We start from the raw sequence: 21439 nt of genomic DNA, 5'->3' as shown, positions 1-21439 counted from the left end.
TAAGAAAAAGTTAAGGTCTAGACTATCCTCTGAATATATTTTGTGGTGGTTTGGTCTTGTCCATTGCACAAACCAAAAATGATTTTAAAAAATAACAAAATAATGAAAAATCGGTGGGAGTGATGCTCATGTAATTAGAAAGATAGTCATTGGTAGCCAGAGAATCAGCATAGTTGCAAAACTTAGCATAGTTATTGTCCTGACTTTTACTTGAATGTAACTAGGCATTCTACTTATTTGCTGGATTAGGAATTCAGTATGGTTAATCTACTGACATTGTTGGTGCTAGCAGCATCAAAAAGACTTCATCATTGATTGCTTGCAACAGTAGGCCCACGTGGGGAATCAGCAAGAAGCAATATGCAGAGTTCAGGTCCTGAATCAGATTATTTTCCTTAGCTCACATTCATGTTTTATATTGTCAGCCCCTGCAAAATCCTCTTCAATCAGGATAAGGTTTCTTGACTGCTACTTAGCAAACATGTCTCATCATTCTTTCCAAGTTAAGTGCTTCAGGCTGTTTATAAATGTCCGATGAAAGTGTGTGACATATTAGTAGAGATTACCAAGGGCAAGGTCTTGCACTTTTTATTTCAATCCATTGTGCAATTGCTGCACATTTTTCTTGGCTGCTGTGTCAACAATCAATGTAATCGGTTTAGTGATCACTGTTGAGTTGTGCTTTCAGTCCAGGGAATGTTTGAAACTTTTATGATCTTTCAGAATCCAAATTTACAATTGCACAAGATAAGGTGAATGCAAATACCATTGATTTTTCCCAGTACACTTCACAAAGTGACAGCACAATGTAAGACTACAGTATATCCAGCAGGTGAAGTGAAAGTCTATTAAACTAGGAGGAGCACAGTGGTTCAGTGGTTAGCACTGCTGCCTCATAGGTACCTGGGTTCAATTCCACCCTTGGGCAACTGCCTGTATGGTATTTGTGTGTTCTCACTGTGTCTATGTGGGTCTCCTTTGGGTATACTGGTTTCCACCCACTGTCCAAAGATGTGCAAATTAGGTGAATTGGCTAAGATAAATTGTCCAGGGATGTGTGTACTAGGTGGGTTCGCCATGGGGAATGTTGCAGGGATATGATGAAATGCTTTTTGGAGGGTTGTTGTGGAGTCGATGGGCCAAATGGCCTGCTTCCACACTGTAGGGATTCTATGATTATTGAAGCAAAGTGTATTAACTGATATGGACAGTTTTTTTTAGCATTTATGTACATTCAATGGACAAAGAAGACGTAATCTGCGTATTGTTTTGGAAGTGTCGTTTCTGTATCCTGTATTTGACAATCTCATCAATCTCCCCTTAACACTTTGATTTAAAGAGGTTCCCAGGAAAAGGGTGTGTAATTACTTTCTGGAGAAGTGTGTTATGACAGGGAATGTTTGAAACTTTTATGATCTTTCAGAATCCAAATTTACAATTGCACAAGATAAAGTGAATGCAAATACCATTGATTTTTCCCAGTACACTTCACAAAGTGACAATTTTTCCCAGTATACTTCACAATAGTTACAAATTCCTTATCAGTACCTTCGCAGTGGATTAGTAAATTCTTGTCATGTCCTCAAGTTTCATATTAACCATCTTGGCTATGGATTAGCAATTATCATATGAATTTCATCAGTTCTGTTTCCTCCAAAATTATTGTGGAAAAAGGAAGCTGCACTTCAGGGAGGTGGCCGATCTGATTTTTAACCTTACATTCTGGCTGAGTTTGCAGATGATACAAAGATAGTTAGATGGACAGGTAGCATTGAGGAGGCTGTGGAAGGATTTGGACTGGTTAGAAGAGTGGATAAAGAAGTGACAGATGGAGTACAATGTGGGAAAGTGTGAGGTCATGTACTTTGGTCAGAAGAATAGAAGCATAGACTATTTTCTAAATGGGGGGAAAATTCAGAAGTCTGAAGTGGAAAGAAACTTGGGAGTTCTAGTCCAGGATTCAGTCAGGTTGAATCAGTAGTTCGGAAGGCAAATGCAATTATAGCATTTATTTTGAGAGGACTTGAATATAAAAGCAAGGATGTACTTCTGAGGCTCTATAAGGCTCTGCTCAGACCACATTTGGAGTAATTGTCCAGGTCTAGAGAATATTCAGAGGAGGTTCATGAGAATGGTCCCAAGAATGAAAAGTTTGAGGAACGTTTGAGGACTCTGGGTCTATACTCGATGGAGTTTAGAAGGATGAGGGGGAATTTAATTGAAATGTACAGAATACTGAATGGCCTGAACAAGAACGGAGGTTGGGAAAATGTTTCTATTGGGAGGAGAGACTAGGACCCGAGGGCGCAGCCTTCGAATAAAGACCTTTTGGAATGGAGATAAGGAGAAGCTACTTCATCCAAAGAGTGATGAATCTATGGAATTCACTGCCACAGAAGTCTGTAGAGTATATTTAAGATGGAGATAGATAAGTTCTTGATTGTAAAGGGAATCAAGGGTTATGGGGAGAAAACGGGAGAATGGGGTCGAGAAACTTAGCAGCCATGGCAGATCGGTCTCAATTAGAATTGCCTAATTTCTAATGCTACCTGTCTAATGGTCTTCTCCAATAGAAGTGAAATGTCTTTGGTTTTGTGTGGTTTGTGCTTCCTTTCATTAATGAATCAGTTGTTATAGAACAGCATTTTCTGCTGCTGTTTGTGAGCAACAGCAGGGGGCCTAGTGGTATTGTCACTAGACTATTAATCTGAGACCCAGGTCATAATTTGAGGACCTGGATTCAAAGCCTACCATGGTGGAATTTGAATTCAAGAAAATAAAAGTCTGTAATTGAGAGTAAAATGATGACCATAAAAGTGTTGTTGAAAACTTGTACAAAAACCCGCCTGGATCATCAATGTCCTTTTGAGAAGGAAATCTGATGTGTTACATGCCTCCAGACCTTCAGTAATGTGGTTGACTCTTAATTGTCTGATGGGCAATAAATGCTGGCCTAACCAGGGACACCCACATCCCGTGAAAGAATTTAAAAAAAGCTATTTTATGGTTATGCAGTTGAGCACCTATAATAATCTGCAAATTATATTTTCTGTTAAGGACATTCATTAACTACCAAAGGTCTCATAACAGACACTGTCTGGAGTTTGCACGTTCTCCCCGTGTCCACTTGGGTTTCCCCAGGGTGCTCCGGTTTCCTCCCACAGTGCAAAGATGTGCAGGTCAGATTGAATGGCCATGCTAAATTGCCCATAGTGTCCAGGGGTATGTAGGTTAGGTGGGTTCGCCATGGGAAATGCAGGGTACAAGGATAGGGTAGGTACGGTTCAGGTGAGATGCTTTCTAGAGGGTTGGTTCTGACCCATTGCGCTGAATGGCCTGCTTCCACATTGTAGGGATTCTGTCATTCTTTTCTGTGACACTGTTAGCAGTTATACTGATTTGAGGCAAGGTTGAAATATTGTTTTAGTTTGATAAGAGCATGACAGAATGAATGAAGTAGAGGTGGTGAAATATAAATCCATTCAGTGGCCAAGAGGGGAGGAAATTTTATCCCAAGCCTAGTTTCTGATTATCTTCAAGTGTTCCTGAGTGACCGATCTGAATCCACATCAAAACAGTCTAAACTGGATTGGTTCCCATGTCGACACTATCTTTGATCTCTCCCACAGTCAATTTGACAGCTGGCTATTGAAGACATAGGTACTGGAGAAGACTCTTTGACCAGTGATGTGGTTCCACCATTCAGTGTGATCAAGGCTCATATGGGATTTCAACTCCATTTTGTTGTCTTCTCTTCCCATCCAATGATTCACTGACATATATTTAATCTTTCAATGTCGATCCTAAATGCAGCAGCACATACTGAACCCACTGGGACAAACAATTTGAGAGATTCACAATCTTCGACAGAGAAATTTCTCCTCAGCTCTGCCCAAACTGATACTATTCTGAGTCTGTACCCAGTGTTCTAGCTTCTCCAACCGGGGGGAAACAACTTCTTGGTATCTACCCTGTCAAACCCCCTCATAATCTTGAATGATTCAAGGAGACTAGTTGTCATATTTTCCAAACCCTAGAGAACATGGACTCAATTTGTTCATCCTCTGATAGCGAGGAGTAATTTAATGGACAGTTGCTGTTCTGCCTCTCATGTATTATATCCTTCATTAAATATGAAGATCAAATTGCAACTATCTTGGTCTCGTCAAAACCTGGCATAACAGCAGTGAGATTTCTTTATTCCTGTTCTCTAACTGCTTTGCAATGGTGAATATGTCATTTGCTTCTCTAATTGTTTGCAGTGCCCACCTGTCAATCTTATTTTTTCCTGATATGACTACACCCAAGTTTCTTTGAACAACATTTACAAATCTCAAGACTTCCAATAAATACTATGCTTTTGTATTCCCCTAAACTAAAGTTTGGACTAAACTGACCAAAAGGTGAATGGTTTCAAAACTTCCCCACATAATACTCCAACTTTTACCTTGTTGACACTACTGAACCTGTCTAAATCAATTTGCGGCCCCTGTGTCCTCATCACCGCTTGTATTCTCACCAGTAGAGTTACAATTCCCTTTGCCTCAGTAATTAATATAGATTGTAAATAGTTAAACCCCAGCAATGATCTTTGCTGCACTACACTAGTAACTACATACCAACTTTGAAATATCCCATTTATCTTTACTCTCTGCTCCCTGTTGGCTATCCAATCTTTGGTCCATACTATTGGATCACTCTCTAACTCCATGAGTCCTTATCATATGCCTTTTGAAAATCCAAATGTGCTATTGAGTAGTTTTTCTTAATCCAGCTGGTTACATCCTCAGCTTTATCGAATACCATTTCCTTTTCGTAAAATGATATCGACTTGTTCTAATCGTAGGAGAAAGTGAGGACTGCAGATGCTCAAGATCAGAGTCGAAAAGTGTGGTGCCAGCAAAGCATAGCCAGACAGACAGCATCTGAGGAGCAGGAGAGTCGACGTTTTGGGCATAAGCCCTTCATCAGGATTTCTGATGAAGAGCTAATGTCCGAAATGTTGACTCTCCTGCTCCTCAGATGCTACCTGACCGACTGTGCTTTTACAGCACCGCACTTTTGTTCTAATCATACTCTGCTTTTCTAAGACTTCCCAACTAATACATTTCCAGCAACACCTCAATGTCTAATTGTCAGGTTAATGACCCTGCAGTTCCCTGTTTCCTATCACCCTCCCTTCTTGAATAGCAGTATTACATTTCCCAACTTGCAAACTTCTAGTTCCATTCCAGAGTTGAGGGGGTTCAGGAAAAGTCCTTGCCAGTGCATTCATTAACTTTGCAGTAGTCTCTTTCAGAACCATAGGAGGTCAGCCATCAGGTCCCAGAGTTTTGTTGGATTTGAGTTGATTACATTTTTCCAGCAAAAGCAATAATCCTTCGGTGATCTTCTCGCTTTCTGTAATGTAACTTGTGTCCTCTCCTGTGAAGACAGGCACAAAATCAAGCCCCAAGCAAATGCTGTGCACAAAAATGCAAAGTTCCCAAAATAATGATTTTTTTCTAGGATTCTCAAGGTAATACATGTTCATGCTGAGGACTTGGTGTTTCAGTACTGTTCATGCCCCGAGCCGAACTGCCCCTTTAGTGTCACTGGGGTAAAATCCTAGAATCTCCTTTATAAAAGCTCTGTGGACATACTCCAGCAATCAAAGAGGTCAGCCCATTGTCTCCTTAGCGTGATTCTAGCTGGGCATCATATGAGAGGAAATCCGCATCCCATGAGTAAGTCAACAAACAGTAAAAGGGAAATGAAAAAATGTTGGGAGAATTGCGTGCTTTCAATTTTGAATACCTAAAGGCCAAATTTAGACGTGTCAGATATTTGGAGGAAAAACACATCTTTCTTTTATTTTTTATTAATTTATTCACAGGATTTAGCTAACACTGATGAGACCAGCATTTATTACCCATTCCTAATTCCCAGTTACCGAGTCAGGCACTTTGCTGTGGGTCTGGAGTCACATGTAGGCCTGACTGGTTAAGAGCAACAGTTTCCTTCGCTGAAATGACATTAGTGAACCACATGTGCTTTACTGACAATTGACAATGGTTTCATGATCATCATGAGACTCTTTTTTCCAAATGTTTATTGATTTCAAATTCCACCATTTGCCATGGTGGGATTTGAACCCAGTCCCTTGATCATTACTTGAGTCTCTGGATTAACACAAAAATAGAAAGTGCTAGAGAAACTCAGCAGATCAGGTAGCGTCTGTCGAGAGAGAAACAGAGTTAATGCTTTAAGTCTAATGACCCGTTGTTAGAACCTTATTGGTTGACTGGGTTCAAAACATTAACTCTGCCTTCTCTCAACAGAGGCTGCCAGACCTGCTGAATTTCTCCTGCAATTTCTATTTTTGTTTCATACCTCAAGCATCTGCAGTTCTTTGTTTTAAGTTTGGATTAATAGTCTGGTGATAACACCAGTAGACCATCATCTGGCCAAAAATTAAAATAATGCTGGTGACTTGACCACATTTCTCCTGCAATTGGGTGCAATTTGTGGCACCCCTTTTCAGAAAGTGGAAGATACTTCTTTAAATGTGCAGATTGGACATGGATAACGCCACCAGAACCTGGCCTGAGGCACATGCACGCTGTTGCAACTTCCCCTCTTGGCTGATCAGTGGAATTGGCAATGGAATAAACTCAGTAAAGGAAGACAGTTTTAGCTCTTTGTGTTTGTTGATCAGCCCAAGAAGATGTACCTCCTCCAAATCTCCACAAGGAGATGTCTGTACCAAACCTAATGGCTATCATGAATAATGAATGGCTTTGTGGAAACAACATGCATAATTCTTTTTATAATGAAAACAAAAAGTGCTGGAGATCACAGTGGGTCAGGCAGCATCCATGGAGAGAGAGAAACTAATATTTCAAGTCTAGATGACTCTTCATCAGGGCTGCACTGACAAATGCTCTCCCAGGTTGCTCACAGAAGTACCCTGGAAATTAAACTGCATTCCTGGAGAGTCTGGGATAATCCTTGAGAGTGTTGATCCAGCTGGAATTAAAAATTCCATGCCTTATACTGCAAGGAGCAAACCCAAGCTTGCTGGGGTGTCTATGGGGAAGAGGATAGCCTCACACCCCACTGATCTCTTTGTGCTGTAGCCTGTTGGAGGGGAGGGCTGTATCTGTATATGCGAACATAGAAACAATGTCTATATACACACAAAACCAGGTAGAAACCAGGAGCAGGAGTAGGCCATTCAGCCCTTTGAGCCTCCTCTGTCATTCAACATGATAATGGCTGTTCCTTGATCTCAATGCAATGTTCCAACTTTCTCCTCATAACCCATTGATGCCTTTAATAGCTAAAAATATATGAATTACTTTCTTGAATATATTTGATGGCTTGGCATTCTCAGCCTTCTCTGGAAGAGAATTCCACAGGGTACCACCCCCTGAGTGAAGATTTTTCTCCTCACCTCACGTCTAAAAGGCCTACCCTCTATCCTGAGACCATGAGCACTTGTTCCAAGCTCCTCCCTCCCCTCCCACTCGGGGGAAGCAGCATCTTTGAATCCAGTCAGTTTGGCTCTGTCAGGACCTTACACATATCAATTAGATCCACTCTCATCCTTCTAAACTCTAGTAAATACTAGGCCGAGCTGAACCAATCTCTGCCCACAGGGCAGCCCTGACTTCCCTGGTATCAGTCTCTTGAGCCTCCAGAGCACTCCCTTTGTGGCAAGTATGTCCTCTCTGGGCTAGGGAGACAGAAGCTGCACACAGTACTCCAGATTGTGAACATATGTCAAAAAGAGCTATCATCCTCTTTCTAACAGACTGAAAGATTTAGACCACGTTTTAGGTCAAATCACCACAGGGCTGCTATCTCATAGAGAGAATCAACTGGTGATAGTTTAACCTGACAGTGCCAAGAGAAGTTGAGAAGAAGAATCCCTCATGGTATCCTTAGCCAGTCTGAGAACTGAACCACGCTGTTGACATCACTTTGTCAAAAACCAGCTATCCAGTCAACTGAGCTAACCAACTCCCCCCCCCCCCCCCCAGTTTAATGACACTGTATGTTTAAAGCTGATTTTATTCTGAGTTAAGATGTCATTGTTTAGCATTCTGAGCCCATCAGCTTTGCCTGAAATTTAATATTCTCAGACCGCAAGCAATTTCAAGTCAATTTCTGCCTCCAGCCCTAAGTAAATCCCTAAAAGATGTGAAAATAACTCATGTTAGTCTACCTGAAGAGGCAGCGAAGATTGTTTATTGACCCAGTCTATTTTAATTGGAGTTGAACTAAAACCAGCAGTAAGAAAAAAATAGAAAATTCAAATTGGAAGCAAATATTGGCCTGACATGCCCCTTAAATATGTATCTTTCCCATAATTTGAAGAGTATTCTGTTAGCAGAGAAAACCTTCTAAGAGCAGCTAACCAGGGAGCGATTTGTAACAGGAAACAAACTGTAGTAACTGCCTCTGGGGCAGTCCTATTTTACCTTTGAAATCTTAGAGCTCAAATCATTTCTCTCAGCCTGTCACAGAAATGACAACAGTGCTTCGATGAACTGTCACAGGCTTCTGAACTGTGAGCTGTTTGACTAATACTTGAGGGCAGCATTTGCAGCAGCTATGAGAGAGATGGGAGAACAGAAACAATCTTTCTTCCTTCTTCCATAGGCTGTCACCATTGCTGACCATTTGTTGCCAGGCCCTAACTGCCCTTGAACCGAGTGGGTTGTTGGGGCCAGCAAGAGTCAACCACATAACTGTGAGTCTAACGCCCCAGGTAGGCCAGACAGTGGCAAGGATGGCAGGTTTTCTAAGGGGCAGCTGGTTACTTTTCCCTCTCTAAAGATAGTGTGGGTCAATCTACACCAAATAGGCTTCAGTTGAAATGCCCATCAGCCATGATTGAATGGCGGAGTGGACTCGATGAGCTGAATGGCCTTACTTCCACTTATATTTCTTATGGCCTTATTCAAGAAGGGAGCTCATCTACCACCTTATCAAGAGCAAATAGAGACAGGCAATAAATGCTGGCCCAGCCAGCGACGCCCATGCCCCACTAGTGGAAAAAAAAATCCAGAACGATCAATAGAATTTTATTTGATCCGAGTTCTAAGGTGGAGTATTTGTCTGAACCTCTACTTGCACTGCACTAACTCTCGTCAAGGCTGTCAAAACCTTCCAAATATACAATGTCTGAGCTAACAAGGGCACCAGGCGCAGCAGAGACCACCACCATCAAGCTCCATCCAAGGCACACATCATCCTGATTGGTGGAGGTGATGGTCTTGTGGTATTCTTGCTGAGCTGTTAATCGAGAGACCCAGGTAATGTTCTGAGGAACCTGGATTGAAATCCTGCCATGGTGGATTTGGGAATTTGAGTTCAATAGACATCTGGAATTTAAGTGTTTAATGAGGATTATGAATCCAATGTCAGGAAAACTCCCTCTGGCCCAGCGGTCAGCACTACTGCCTCACAGCACCAGGGATCAGAGTTCAATTCCAACCTCAGCAACTGTCTGTATGGTGTTTTCACATTCTCCCCGTGTCTGCAAGGGTTTCCTCTGGGTGCTGCAGTGTCCTTCAGGAAGGGAAACTGCCATCCTTATCTGGACTGGCCAATATATGACTCCAAGGCCCACAGCAATGTATTTGACTCTTAACAGCCAACTCGGTAATAAATTCTGGCCCAGCCAACGATGCCCTCACCTTATGAATGAAAAAAAGAATTGGAACAATATCCCTGTTCCTTCATTATCACTGGATCAAAATCCTGGAACTTCCTCTCAAACAGCATCCCTACCCTACATGGAGTTCAAAAACAGTCTCACACCTTCTCAACAAGAACAATTAGGGATGATCGATAAAGGATGGTGAACGAGCTTGAAAGAACGCAAGGAATTTGCGATAAACCTTTGCACACTACTATTTAAATCTCAGCTGAGGAATTGGGTCCAATTCTGGGCATTGCACTTCAGATAGGACATCAAGCCCTTAGAGTAGGTGTGGAAGAGAGCATGACCAGGGATGAGGGTCTTCAGCTGTGTGGAGGTACTGTAGAAGCTGGACTTGTGCTGGTGTCCAAAAGCACGTCACTTAACAACCAGAGAACTCAGATTTGCCTAAAAAACCAGAAGTGTATGCTGGAAAAAAAGACATTGCAAAGTAACCCTGAGAAAGGAATTAGATAAATGTGTGAGAGGGAAATGTTTACAGAGTATTGAGATGAAACTAATTGATAGCTGTACCAGAAAACCAGAACATAGCATGTGGACTGAGTGGTCTCCCGGTCTATTTTAGTCTTTTTTAATCAAGCTGTTTGGATCTGTCATGATACATTTCCATTCAGGAGGATCTTGACCTGGATCTTCTGACCCAGACACTACCACTACACAGAATATAACCTGTTTCATGTTGTGTTTTAGAGTAATTGGCTGTACAGCAGAAATGAGGCAATACAGCTCATCATGGGTATGCATGTTAGTTAATTCCCTCTTTTACACAATTATTCACTTTCCTTTTGAAGTTTGGGCTCTGTTCTGATTCCTGTCTTGGAAGGATACTTTATATAATAACAGATCCCAAATTACTTCAGAGGTCATTATATTCAATGCGTAAAGAACTTTGGTGAGATCAGTTTATACAATTGTGAGGAGCTCTATCCTCTATTACAAAAATGGGTATTGAATACAAACTTTCTTACCTAATAAAGATGATGCTAGAACTAAGAGGGTTCCTCTTTGAGGAGAAACTGTACCTTTTCCTGTAGAAAAGAGGAGGCTGAGGGGTGACCTGATAGAGATGTTTAAGATTATGGTGTGGTTCAGGTAGCTGCAGGGAAGATGTTTGCATGTGTGGTGGAGACCAACACTAGACCCATAAATAAAAGGTATTCACCAATTGGTTGAATGGGGAATGCAGGCAAAACCACTTCACCTGGAGAATGCCGTAAATGTGGAGCTTTCGACCAGGAGGAATAGCTGAGGTGATAAACATCAATGCATTAGGTAGAAGTTGAATAAGTGGAAAAAACTTTGTCTGTATTGGTAAGGTTGAATTAAGAGAATTAGGAGATGGCTCATTTGGAACATAACTATTGGCATGGATCTGTGGGACTGAATGGCTCATTCCTTGTTGCATATTCTGTGTGAAAGTAGAGGGGGGGACACAAAACACAGTGAATCTTCAAACCATAGAGCCACATAGCACAAAAGCGGCCCTTTTTGCTCATTCATTCTTATAATCTATGCTTCACCTGATAAACTATGCCTTCGGAACCAAACTATTAACCCATTCTCCTGCTTTCAGGGATCTGTGGTCAAGAACCCCACGAACCCTGTGTTCATCTGAGCTAAACACTGTCTAGGGTCACGGTGAGGAAAGTTTGTCGCGTTGCAAAATAATGAGAAGAAGAGACAAGTTTTCCAGTTAATTTTTGTGAAAGGAATAAAGGCTCTTGTCAGGCACAAAGATTGAGCTACACAGGGAAAAAAAAGTAATAAAGTGGAGCTAAATGATCTTAGCAAGCCGGACCTCACTGCATAAAGGTTTCTGTGTGCAATAAACTGACTTCTCCGCATCTCTAATATGGATTGATACTGTCATGCAGAAAGGTAATTTATCCCCAGAGGTTATTGTAAGGAAATGATTGTGAATGTGGTCCTATGTGTTTTATATCAAAGAGTACAGTGCGCAGTAATTGGGTATGGAACTTATTTCACAAGCAGAAAAGACTCATAACTCAACAATGACAGTATTATGAACGAGCTCTGAGTTATTATTTGCTCGGGAGTGAAGCTCTGTTCGTCTGCCACCAGTATGTGTGCTAACCTAGGAAACCGGTGACTGACTAACAGTTTCAACAATGCTGACTCAGCAAACCACTCCCCCTGCCCTTCCCGCCCCACCAGCATTCCCCACAATCCTGCCCCCCACCCTCCCCCCCCAAACATAGACCCATAGAATTGGTCCCCTGAGTCTGGAATGAAAACTACAATGCAACTTACTCTAGTCCCACTTTGTCACACTGGGCCCATATTCGTGAATGTTATGATATCTCAAGTGCTCATTTCAAGGCTTTTAAAGGCTGTGAGTTTTCTTGCCTCAACTACACTCCCAGGCACTACATTCCAGACCCCCACCACCCTCTGGATGAAAATGTCCTTCAAATCCCCTCAGAACTTCCTGCCTTTCGTTTAAAAATTATGCCATCTTGTGATTGACCCTTCGACCCTGTCCATGGTTCTCATACACGTCTATCAGGTCCCGCCCCTCAGCCTGATCTGCTCCAAAGAAAACATTCCGAGTCTATCCAGCCTCTTTTCATCATTGAAATTATGAATTGCCAAAAACTAGTGTCCAAGTTCATCAGGTAATAGGGAAGGCAATGGATCATTAGCCTTTATTTCAAAGCCAATGGAATATAAAAGTAGTGAGGTTTTGTGAAAAGGCATTCATCAACCACAATTGAAATACTATAAACAGCTTTGAGCCCCTTATCCGAGGAAAGATTTGAGTCATTGGAAGCAGTCCAGAGAAGGTTCACAGGCCTGATTCCAGATGTGGAGAAACTATCTTATGAGGAGAGGCTGAGTAGATTGGACCTGTACTCATTGAACATAGAACATTACAGCGCAGTACAGGCCTTTGGCCCTCGATGTTGTGCTGACCTGTGAAGCCAATCTGAAGCCCATCTAACCTACACTATTCCATTCTCGTCCATATGCCTATCCAATGACCATTTAAATGTCCATAAAATTGGCGAGTCTACAACTGTTGCAGGCAGTGTGTTTCACGCTCCTACTATTTTCTGAGTAAAGAAACTACCTAGAACATCGAACATAGAACAATACAGCACAGAACAGGCCCTTTGGCCCACGATGTTGTGCCGAACATTTGTGCTAGCTTAAGCACCCATCCGTGTACCTATCCAATTGCGGCTTAAAGGTCACCAAAGATTCTGACTCTACCACTCCCACAGGCAGTGCATTCCATGCCCCCACCACTCTCTGGGTAAAGAACCCACCCCTGACATCTCCCCTATACCTTCCATCCTTCACCTTAAATTTATGTCCCCTTGTAACACTCTGTTGTACCCGGGGAAAGAGTTTCTGACTGTCTACTCTACCTATTCCTCTGATCATCTTATAAACCTCTATCAAGTCACCCCTCATCCTTCGCCGTTCCAACGAGAAAAGGCCTAGCACTCTCAACCTATCCTCGTACGACCTATTCTCCATTCCAGGCAACATCCTGGTAAATCTTCTCTGCACCCTCTCCAAAGTTTCCACATCTTTCCTAAAGTGAGGCGACCAGAACTGCACACAGTACTCCAAATGTGGCCTAACCAAAGTCCTGTACAGTTGCAACATCACTTCACGACTCTTGAATTCAATCCCTCTGCTAATGAACGCTAATACACCATAGGCCTTCTTACAAGCTCTATCCACCTGAGTGGCAACTTTCAAAGGTACCTCTGACATCTGTCCTATATCTATCACCCCTCAGTTTGAAACGATGTCTCCTCGTGCTAACCATCACCATCTGAGGAAAAAGGCTCTCACTGTCCATTCGATCTAACCCTCTGATTATCTTATATGTCTCAATTAAGTCACCTCTTAACCTTCTTCTCTCTAACGAAAACAACCTCAAATCCCTCAAACTTTCCTTGTAAGACCCGCCCTCTATACCAGGCAGCATACTAGTAAATCTCCTCTGCACCCTTTCCAAAGTTTCCGCATCCTTCCTATAATGCGGCAACTAGAACTGCACACAATACTCCAAATGTGGTTGCACCAGAGCTTTTGTACAGCTGCAGCATTACCTCATGGTTCCGAAACTCAATCCCTCTGCTAATAAATGCTAACACACTGAACACCTTCTTAACAACCCCTATCAATCTCCGTGGCAACTTTGAAAGATGTATGTACATGGACACTGAGATTTCTCTGTTCACCTACACTACCAAGAATCATACCATTTGCCCAGTACTCTTTATTCCTGTTACTCCTTCCAAAGTGAATCACCTCACAGTTTTCTGCATTAAACTCCATTCGCCACCTCTCAGCCCAAGTTTAGAAGAACGAGAGGTGACCTTTATTGAAATGAATTGCATTGTCAGCAGCCTCAGGCTCCAAAGTGGCTCGCAGTGGCTTCCAGCCCCTGATTGGCCAATGACTTTAGGCAGGGGGTGGAACATTGCAGGATGTGGCATGCTGAAAAACCCAACAAGTGATCACTCAAATGCCCGATAGGCACAAGATCCCGTCAGCCTTCACGTTTATGGTGGTTATATGGGTTACAGTGCCCATTCCAAACAAAAACTAGAAAATCCCAATCTCATTCTGAGAGGTTGTACAACAGCAGTTTAGAGACCTAGGATCTGTCGATGATATCATGGTGGCTCAGTGGTTAGCACTGCTACCTTACAGTGCCAGGTTCCTAGGTTCAATACCAGCTTTGGGTGACTGTTTGCATGTTCCTCTGTGGGTTTTCTTCAGGTGTTATGGTTTTTCTCCCACGGTCCAGTTTAGAAGGCTGAGAGGGGATCTAGTTGAGACGTATAAGATTATTAAAGAATTGGACACCCTGGAGGCTGGAGGCAGGAAGCATGTTTCTGCTGATAGGTGACTCCCGAACCAGAGGACACAGTTTAAAAATAAGGGGTAGGCCACTTAGAACAGAGTTGAGGAGAAACTTCTTCACCCAGAGAGTGGTGGGTGTATGGAATGCTCTGCCCCAGAAGGCTGTGGAGGCCAAGTCTCTGGATACTTTCAGGAAAGAGTTGCATAGAGCTCTTAAGGATAGTGGAATCAAGGGTTATGGTGATAAGGTGGGACCAGGATACTGAATGTGGATGATCAGCCATGATCATAATGCATGGTGGTGCTGACTCAAAGGGCAGAATGGCCTACTCCTGCACCTATTGTCTATTGTCCAAAGATGTGCAGGTGAAGTGGATTGTCCATGGTAAAGGTGGAGTTACGGGTAGAGGGTGGGATGCTCTTCAGAGGATTGATGCAGACGTGATTGCCTGAATGCCCTCAGTCTGCACTGTAGGGATTCTGTGATTCTATGAGAGGATCCCACATGAGTTAGCAGAGTCTCTGAGCAGTGGTTTTGTCACTTCCTTTGTTCGCTAGTTAAAAAGTCGACTTGATGTTTGATTTTCTAAGTTTTTTAGCTCGGGGATGAATTTTGATCTCATTGTTCTGCCTGAGGACCGACAGTTCAAAATGTGCAATTCCATATTCCAGTGCAAATGAATTTGCCTTAGTAATCACTGATTCTTGTTTTGGAATGTTGATCATGCACTGAGAAGGGATGAACTTGTTCATGCACTAGAAAATTAGTGACACCCGAGGCTGCCGAACTGACAGTTTGAACAATGCCAAAAAACAAACCAAGTACACAGTAAATAACAGCGCCCCAGATATCTTTGTACACTTTGCCACAGAGTACAATGATGACACCTTCAACGATGCATGAATATTTCACCCACTCCACTGTTAGAGTGTAAAATTCATGAATTTGGAGCATCAGAATACAACTTGTTTAGCACTGAATCACATTTACCCTCAAGTAGCTCATGTGAATTAAGTACTTCTGTAATTTATTACCCTGAGCTCATTTAATTCAGATGAATGTTTGGCCTTTAATGCCAGCGAAGGAAATTTGATAAGCCAGTCCCTTTTGAGTTTTATGTACATTTTATCAATATGGATTTCATAATGTAGGTCGCAGCTTGTCATCAGTCTTCAGTCAGATTGTCATGAAATCGCCAGAACTTAAAGATTAATCTCCAGGACTCTATGGTCACAGGAGAAAATTTATAATGACATGAAAAATAGTGTTTCAAAACAACAGAATTTTTTTTGAACACCTTTATTCATTACCAGTACTTGTCAAAGTGTTGGACATTGGAGGTTAAAAAGAAAAGGTCTATTGGATTGTTAGTGAAGAGCCTAGTTGTTTTCTGATTGTACAGGAAGGCCATCTACTTTAGCTCAGTTGGCTGGATGGCAGAGTGATGCCAACAGTATGGGTTCAATTCCCACACTGGCTAAGGTTACCATGAAGGACTGTCATTCTCAACCTCTCCCCTTGCCTGAGGTGTGGTGACCCTCAAGTTAAATGATCACAAGTTGTCTTCTGCTAATGAGACAGCAGCTCTACAATCCAGTAGAGCATCATTCTACTGTTTGAAGAACAGTGTTGGGTGACAGGAGATGTGGCATGGTGACTGGAGACAAGATGGAACTTTCAGAAGTTGGCAAACTCTATTGATAGAAATGATGTGCATTGTGGCCATTAAATGGGAGAGCACCCATTTATGGGCGGCACGGTGGCACAGTGGTTAGCACTGCTGCCTCCCAGCACTAGAGACCCGGGTTCAATTCCCACCTCAGGCAACTGACTGTGTGAAGTTTGCACGTTCTCCCCATGTCCGTGTGGGTTTTCTCCGGGTGCTCCGGTTTCCTCCCACAGTCCAAAAATGTGCGGGTCAGGTGAATTGGCCATGCTAAATTGCCCATAGTGTTAGGTGCAGGGGTAAACATAGGGGAATGGATCTGGGTGGGGGCGGGTTGGTGTGGACTTTTTGGGCCAAAGGGCCTGTTTCCACACTGTAAGTAATCTAATCTAATCTAAAACCTGTAGCTAGTAATCCAAAACAGGGCAATATGCATTTGTGGAGGTTAGGAAAATAGTTTATGTCAGAAACAAAAAATCAATGTTCTTGATTTGTGGTTCAGTATTTGAGGTGATTTAAAATGGGACAATGGAAATTGCCTCAAATCCTCATCAGCAATACAACTTAAGATGTGACTGCAGTTTGGTGAAAGGGTTTTTTTGGCAAGACTGACATATAAAGAAAGATTGGATAGCATGGGCTTGTTCTCTCTGGAATTTAGAAGAATGAAGGGGGAATCTCAGAGAACCATACAAAATCCTGAATAGAATGGACAGGTTAGATGCAGGAAGAATGTTCTCGAAGTTGGGGAAGCCCAGAACTAGGGGTCATGGGGTAAGCCAATCAGGACTGAGATGAGGAAGAATTTCTTCACTCTGAGAATTGTGAACCTGGGTAGTTCTCTCCCACTGAAAGCTGTTGAGGCTAGTTTGTTAGATGTATTCAAGAGGGAGCTGGGTGTGGGCCCTTGCGGCTAAAGGGATCAAGGGGTATAGAGAGAGTGTGGGAGTGGAATACTGAAATTGCATGTTCACCCATGATCATATTGAATGGTGGTGCAGGGTTGAAGGGTTGAATGGCGTACTCCTGCACCTATTATCTATGTCTCTATGTTTTCCAGAATCTCTTGTTGACTCCCAAATTTCAAGTTACAGTTAGTAGGCTACAGAAGCTGTGGAGAAAGTGAGGACTGCAGATCCTGGATAGTCAGAGTTGGAAAGTGTGGTGCTAGAAAAGTACAGCAGATCAGGCAGCATCTAAAAAGCAGGAGAGTCAACATTTTGGGCTTAAGTCTTTCATCAGGAAGGCGTATAAACTGCTGTGCTTTTTCAGCACCACACTTTTCGACCATAGAGAAGCTGTGCTGCTTCTCCCTGAGCAGAGATGGCAGAGGGCATTTGATTTTAAACTTATGAGAAGTTTAGATGGAACAACTACAGAGAGTCTGGTGGCTGACGGGTAGACTTGGCAATCAAACTGAAGGCAAGGTGAGAGCAATGGTTGGACAGGAAGTGGCATGGACTACCTGACGTAACGGTAGATATACTTGCAGTTGTAGGGGAGCTGGATAAAGATGAACAAGAAGAAAAGTTATAGAGATATGGGGAGAAGAAGCAGGGCAGTGGAACTAACTGTAAAACAACTGACTTAAACTTGATACTACACCAAGAGTCTGTGACACAGTTTCTGAAATATATTCAGCATTGCAGATTTATTTTCCCTTAACCAAACAACGGTAAGGATCAACCAACCAGCTTGAGCAGGACTTCAGTGTTGTGAGATGAATAGAATTGATTTCTCCTACGGTGTTTGTGTACCCCTCCCCAGCTAGTTTTCGATTAACATCTGACGGCAGTTTGAATCTTTTGATGCTGTCAAATTGTTTGCGTTAGTAATCAGAATAAGTGTACAAAAGCCTACAAGGAGGAGGCATTGCCGCCTTATTGCCGACTTGCAGAGGTAATAAAACATTTACGTCTGCCACTGAACTAAATCTGACTTCTTCTGCCCTGTCCATTTTTGTGATCGACAGGTTGTTTATAAAAACAATGACATCAGGCTGGAGCTCTCACGCCTGGCGAGGATCAAGGATCCCAAGATGAAGATCCATGGCGACGTTGTCTTCACATGCGAGAACGTCGCCACCCTTGACCCCATCTCGTTCGAGACACCGGAGGCATACATCAGCTTGCCAAAGTGGAACACCAAGAAGATGGGCTCGATTTCCTTTGATTTCCGCACCTCGGAGCCCAGCGGCCTCATTCTGTTCACTCACGGAAAGCCACAGGAGAGGAAAGACCTGAGGAGCCTGAAGAAAACCAAAGTGGACTTCTTCGCCGTTGAGCTCTTGGATGGAAACCTGTTCTTGCTCCTGGATATGGGCTCCGGTGCGATCAAAATCAAATCCACAACCAGGAAGGTGAACGACGGGGAATGGTATCACGTGGATATACAACGGGATGGTAGATCAGGTGAGAGACATTACGAAATATCGAAACCGACTGACAAGTTTACCAAGAGTGAACACAGAAAGTAAAATTGAAAATGCATATTCCTTTCCCAGAGGACAAAAGAGTCATAAGAGCAGTAAGGTTTGGCAGAGGATGAGAGCTGACTGCATTCTGATAAATGTGCAGCAGACTGGCTTGAAAGAGGAATGGGATTTTGCTTTAGCTTTGCAATATCATGTGAGGTCAAAATCAGTCTTCCCTGTTAACATGATTTCTGACTTCTACCATGTTTCCAGCAGGATAGAAAAAAAGATTAAAATATTGCCCCTCTCTGTCAAAACCAAAAGGAAATACAATGGGTTTAAATTGTTTTTTTTCATTCACGGGATGACGACATTAGAACATAGAACATAGAACAGTACAGCACAGAACAGGCCCTTCAGCCCACGATGTTGTGCCGACCATTGATCCTCATGTAAGGGAAACCTAATGTACGAACCCTCAAATTTCTTTGACCATATGCATGTCCAGCAGTCTCTTAAATATCCCCAATGACCTCGCTTCCACAACTGTTGCTAGCAATGCATTCCATGCTCCCACAACTCTCTGCGTAAAGAACCCGCCTCTGACATCCCCTCTATACTTTCCGCCAAACAGCTTAAATCTATGACCCCTCGTGTGAACAATTTCTGCCCTGGGAAAAAGTCTCTGGCTATCAACTCTATCTATGCCTCTCATTATCTTGTATACCTCAATTAGGTCCCCTCTCCTCTTCCTTTTTTCCAATGAATAAAGCTCAGTCAACCTCTCTTCATAAGATAAGCCCTCCTGTCCAGGCAGCATCCTGGTAAACCTCCTCTGAACCCTCTCCAAAGCATCCACATCTTTCCTACAATAGGGCGACCAGAACTGGACACAGTATTCCAAGTGCAGTCTAACCAAAGTTTTATAGAGCTACAACAAGATCTCATGGCTCTTAAACTCAATCCCCCTGTTAATGAAAGCCAAAACACCATATACTTTCTTAACAACCCTGTCCACTTGGGTGGCCATTTTAAGGGATCTATGTACCTGCACACCAAGATCCCTCTGTTCCTCCACACTGCCAAGAATCCTGTCTTTAATCCTGTACTCAACTTTCAAGTTCGACCTTCCAAAATGCATCACTTCGCATTTATCCAGGTTGAACTCCATCTGCCACTTCCCAGCCCATCTCTGCATCCTGTCAATGTCACGCTGCAGCCTACAACAGTCCTCTATACTGTCAACGACACCTCCAACCTTTGTGTCATCTGCAAACTTGCTGACCCATCTTTCAATCTCCTCATCCAAGTCATTAATAAAAATTACAAAAAGTAGAGGCCCAAGAACAGAGCCCTGTGGAACACCACTCACCACTGACTTCCAGGTAGAACACTTTCCTTCCACTATCACTCACTGTCTTCTGTCGACCAGCCAATTCTGTATCCAGACAGCTAAATTTCCCTGTATCCCATTCCTCCTGACCTTCTGAACGAACCTACCATGGGGAACATTATTAAATGCCTTGCTGAAGTCCATATACACCACATCCACCGCTTGACCCTCATCAACCTGTCTACTAACATCCTCAAAGAACTCAATAAGATTTGTGAGGTATGACCTGCCCCTCACAAAGCCATGCTGACTGCATTTAATCAAGCCATGCTCTTCCAGATAGTCATAAATCCTATCCCTCAGAATCCTTTCTAACATCTTGCAGACAGCAGATGTGAGACTTACTGGTTTGTAATTGCTGGGGATTTCCCTATTTCCTTTCTTGAAGAGAGGAATTACATTTGCCTCCCTCAGGTACGACTCCGGTAGAGAGCGAGGATGCAAAGATCTTCGCAAGCAGCAAAGCAATCACATTTTTCGCTTTCCAAAGCAGCCGAGGACAAATCTGGTCTGGTCCTGGCGACTTGTCAATCTTAAAGTTTGTCAAAATTTTCAGCACATCAGCTTCCTCAATCTCTATCCATTTCAGCATGCTCACCTGCTCCTCAATGGTTTCATTCACTACAAAGTCTTTTTCTTTAGTAAAGTAGCAAAAAACTTATTTAGGGTTTCCCCTACCTCCTCAGACTCTATACACAAGTTCCCTATGCTATCCCTGATCAGCCCTACTCTTTCTTTGATCATTCTCTTATTCCTCACATAGGTGTAAAATGCCTTTGGATTCTCCCTAATCCTTCCTTCCAAGCCTTTTTTGTGCCCTCTCCTAGATCTCAGACCATTTTTGAGCTCCATCCTTGCCTGCTGTAATCCTCTAAAGCTGAGCAAGGCCTCCACCTTACGTAAGCTGCCTTTTTTTTGACGAGAAGCTCCTCCGCTCTCGTCGTCCAAGGTTCCTTTATCTTACCCCTTCTTGCTTGTCTCAGAGGAACACATTTGTGCATCACTTGCAACAACTGTTCCTTAAACAACTTCCACATGTTTATAGTGCCCTTTCCATGGAACACGTCTGATAACATCATAGTTTCCATTGCCCCAATTAAATATCCTCTCATTGTGCCTGCCTCTCTCCTTCTCTATAGCTATGTAGAATGTGAGGCAGTTGTGGTCACTATCACCAAATGCTCTCCCACCGCAAGATCTGACACCTGCCCCGGCTCATTGCCAAGCACCAAATCCAAAATGGCCTCTCCCCTCGTCGGCCTGTCAACGTACTGAGTTAGGAAACCCTCCTGAACGCACCTTACAAAAACAGCTCCTTCCAAACCATCTGCTCGAAGGAGGTTCCAATCAATATTGGGAAAGTTAAAGTCACCCATTACAACAACCCTACTACGTCCACACTTTTC

At 42.9% G+C, this 21439-nt stretch overlaps 1 protein-coding gene across 38 annotated transcripts in view; it reads left to right on the top strand.

Moving 5' to 3' along the window:
* The window catches only part of nrxn3a (neurexin 3a), a 2002176-nt gene that overhangs the window by 633814 nt on the left and 1346923 nt on the right, over window positions 1-21439 (top strand). For all 38 annotated transcript variants that reach the window (XR_006312691.1, XR_006312690.1, XR_006312692.1 and 35 more), the window contains one exon: window positions 18200-18638. Coding sequence is in view for 35 of the 38 variants with exons in the window: in XM_043697017.1 (XP_043552952.1) it covers window positions 18200-18638 (439 nt within the window). In the remaining 3 variants the exon portion in view is untranslated. The remainder of the gene's footprint in view (window positions 1-18199; window positions 18639-21439) is intronic.

This window comes from Chiloscyllium plagiosum, chromosome 10 (assembly GCF_004010195.1).
Source record: "Chiloscyllium plagiosum isolate BGI_BamShark_2017 chromosome 10, ASM401019v2, whole genome shotgun sequence".
Classification (NCBI taxonomy): Eukaryota; Metazoa; Chordata; class Chondrichthyes; order Orectolobiformes; family Hemiscylliidae; genus Chiloscyllium; species Chiloscyllium plagiosum.
This window is presented reverse-complemented; position numbering and strand designations above follow the sequence as displayed.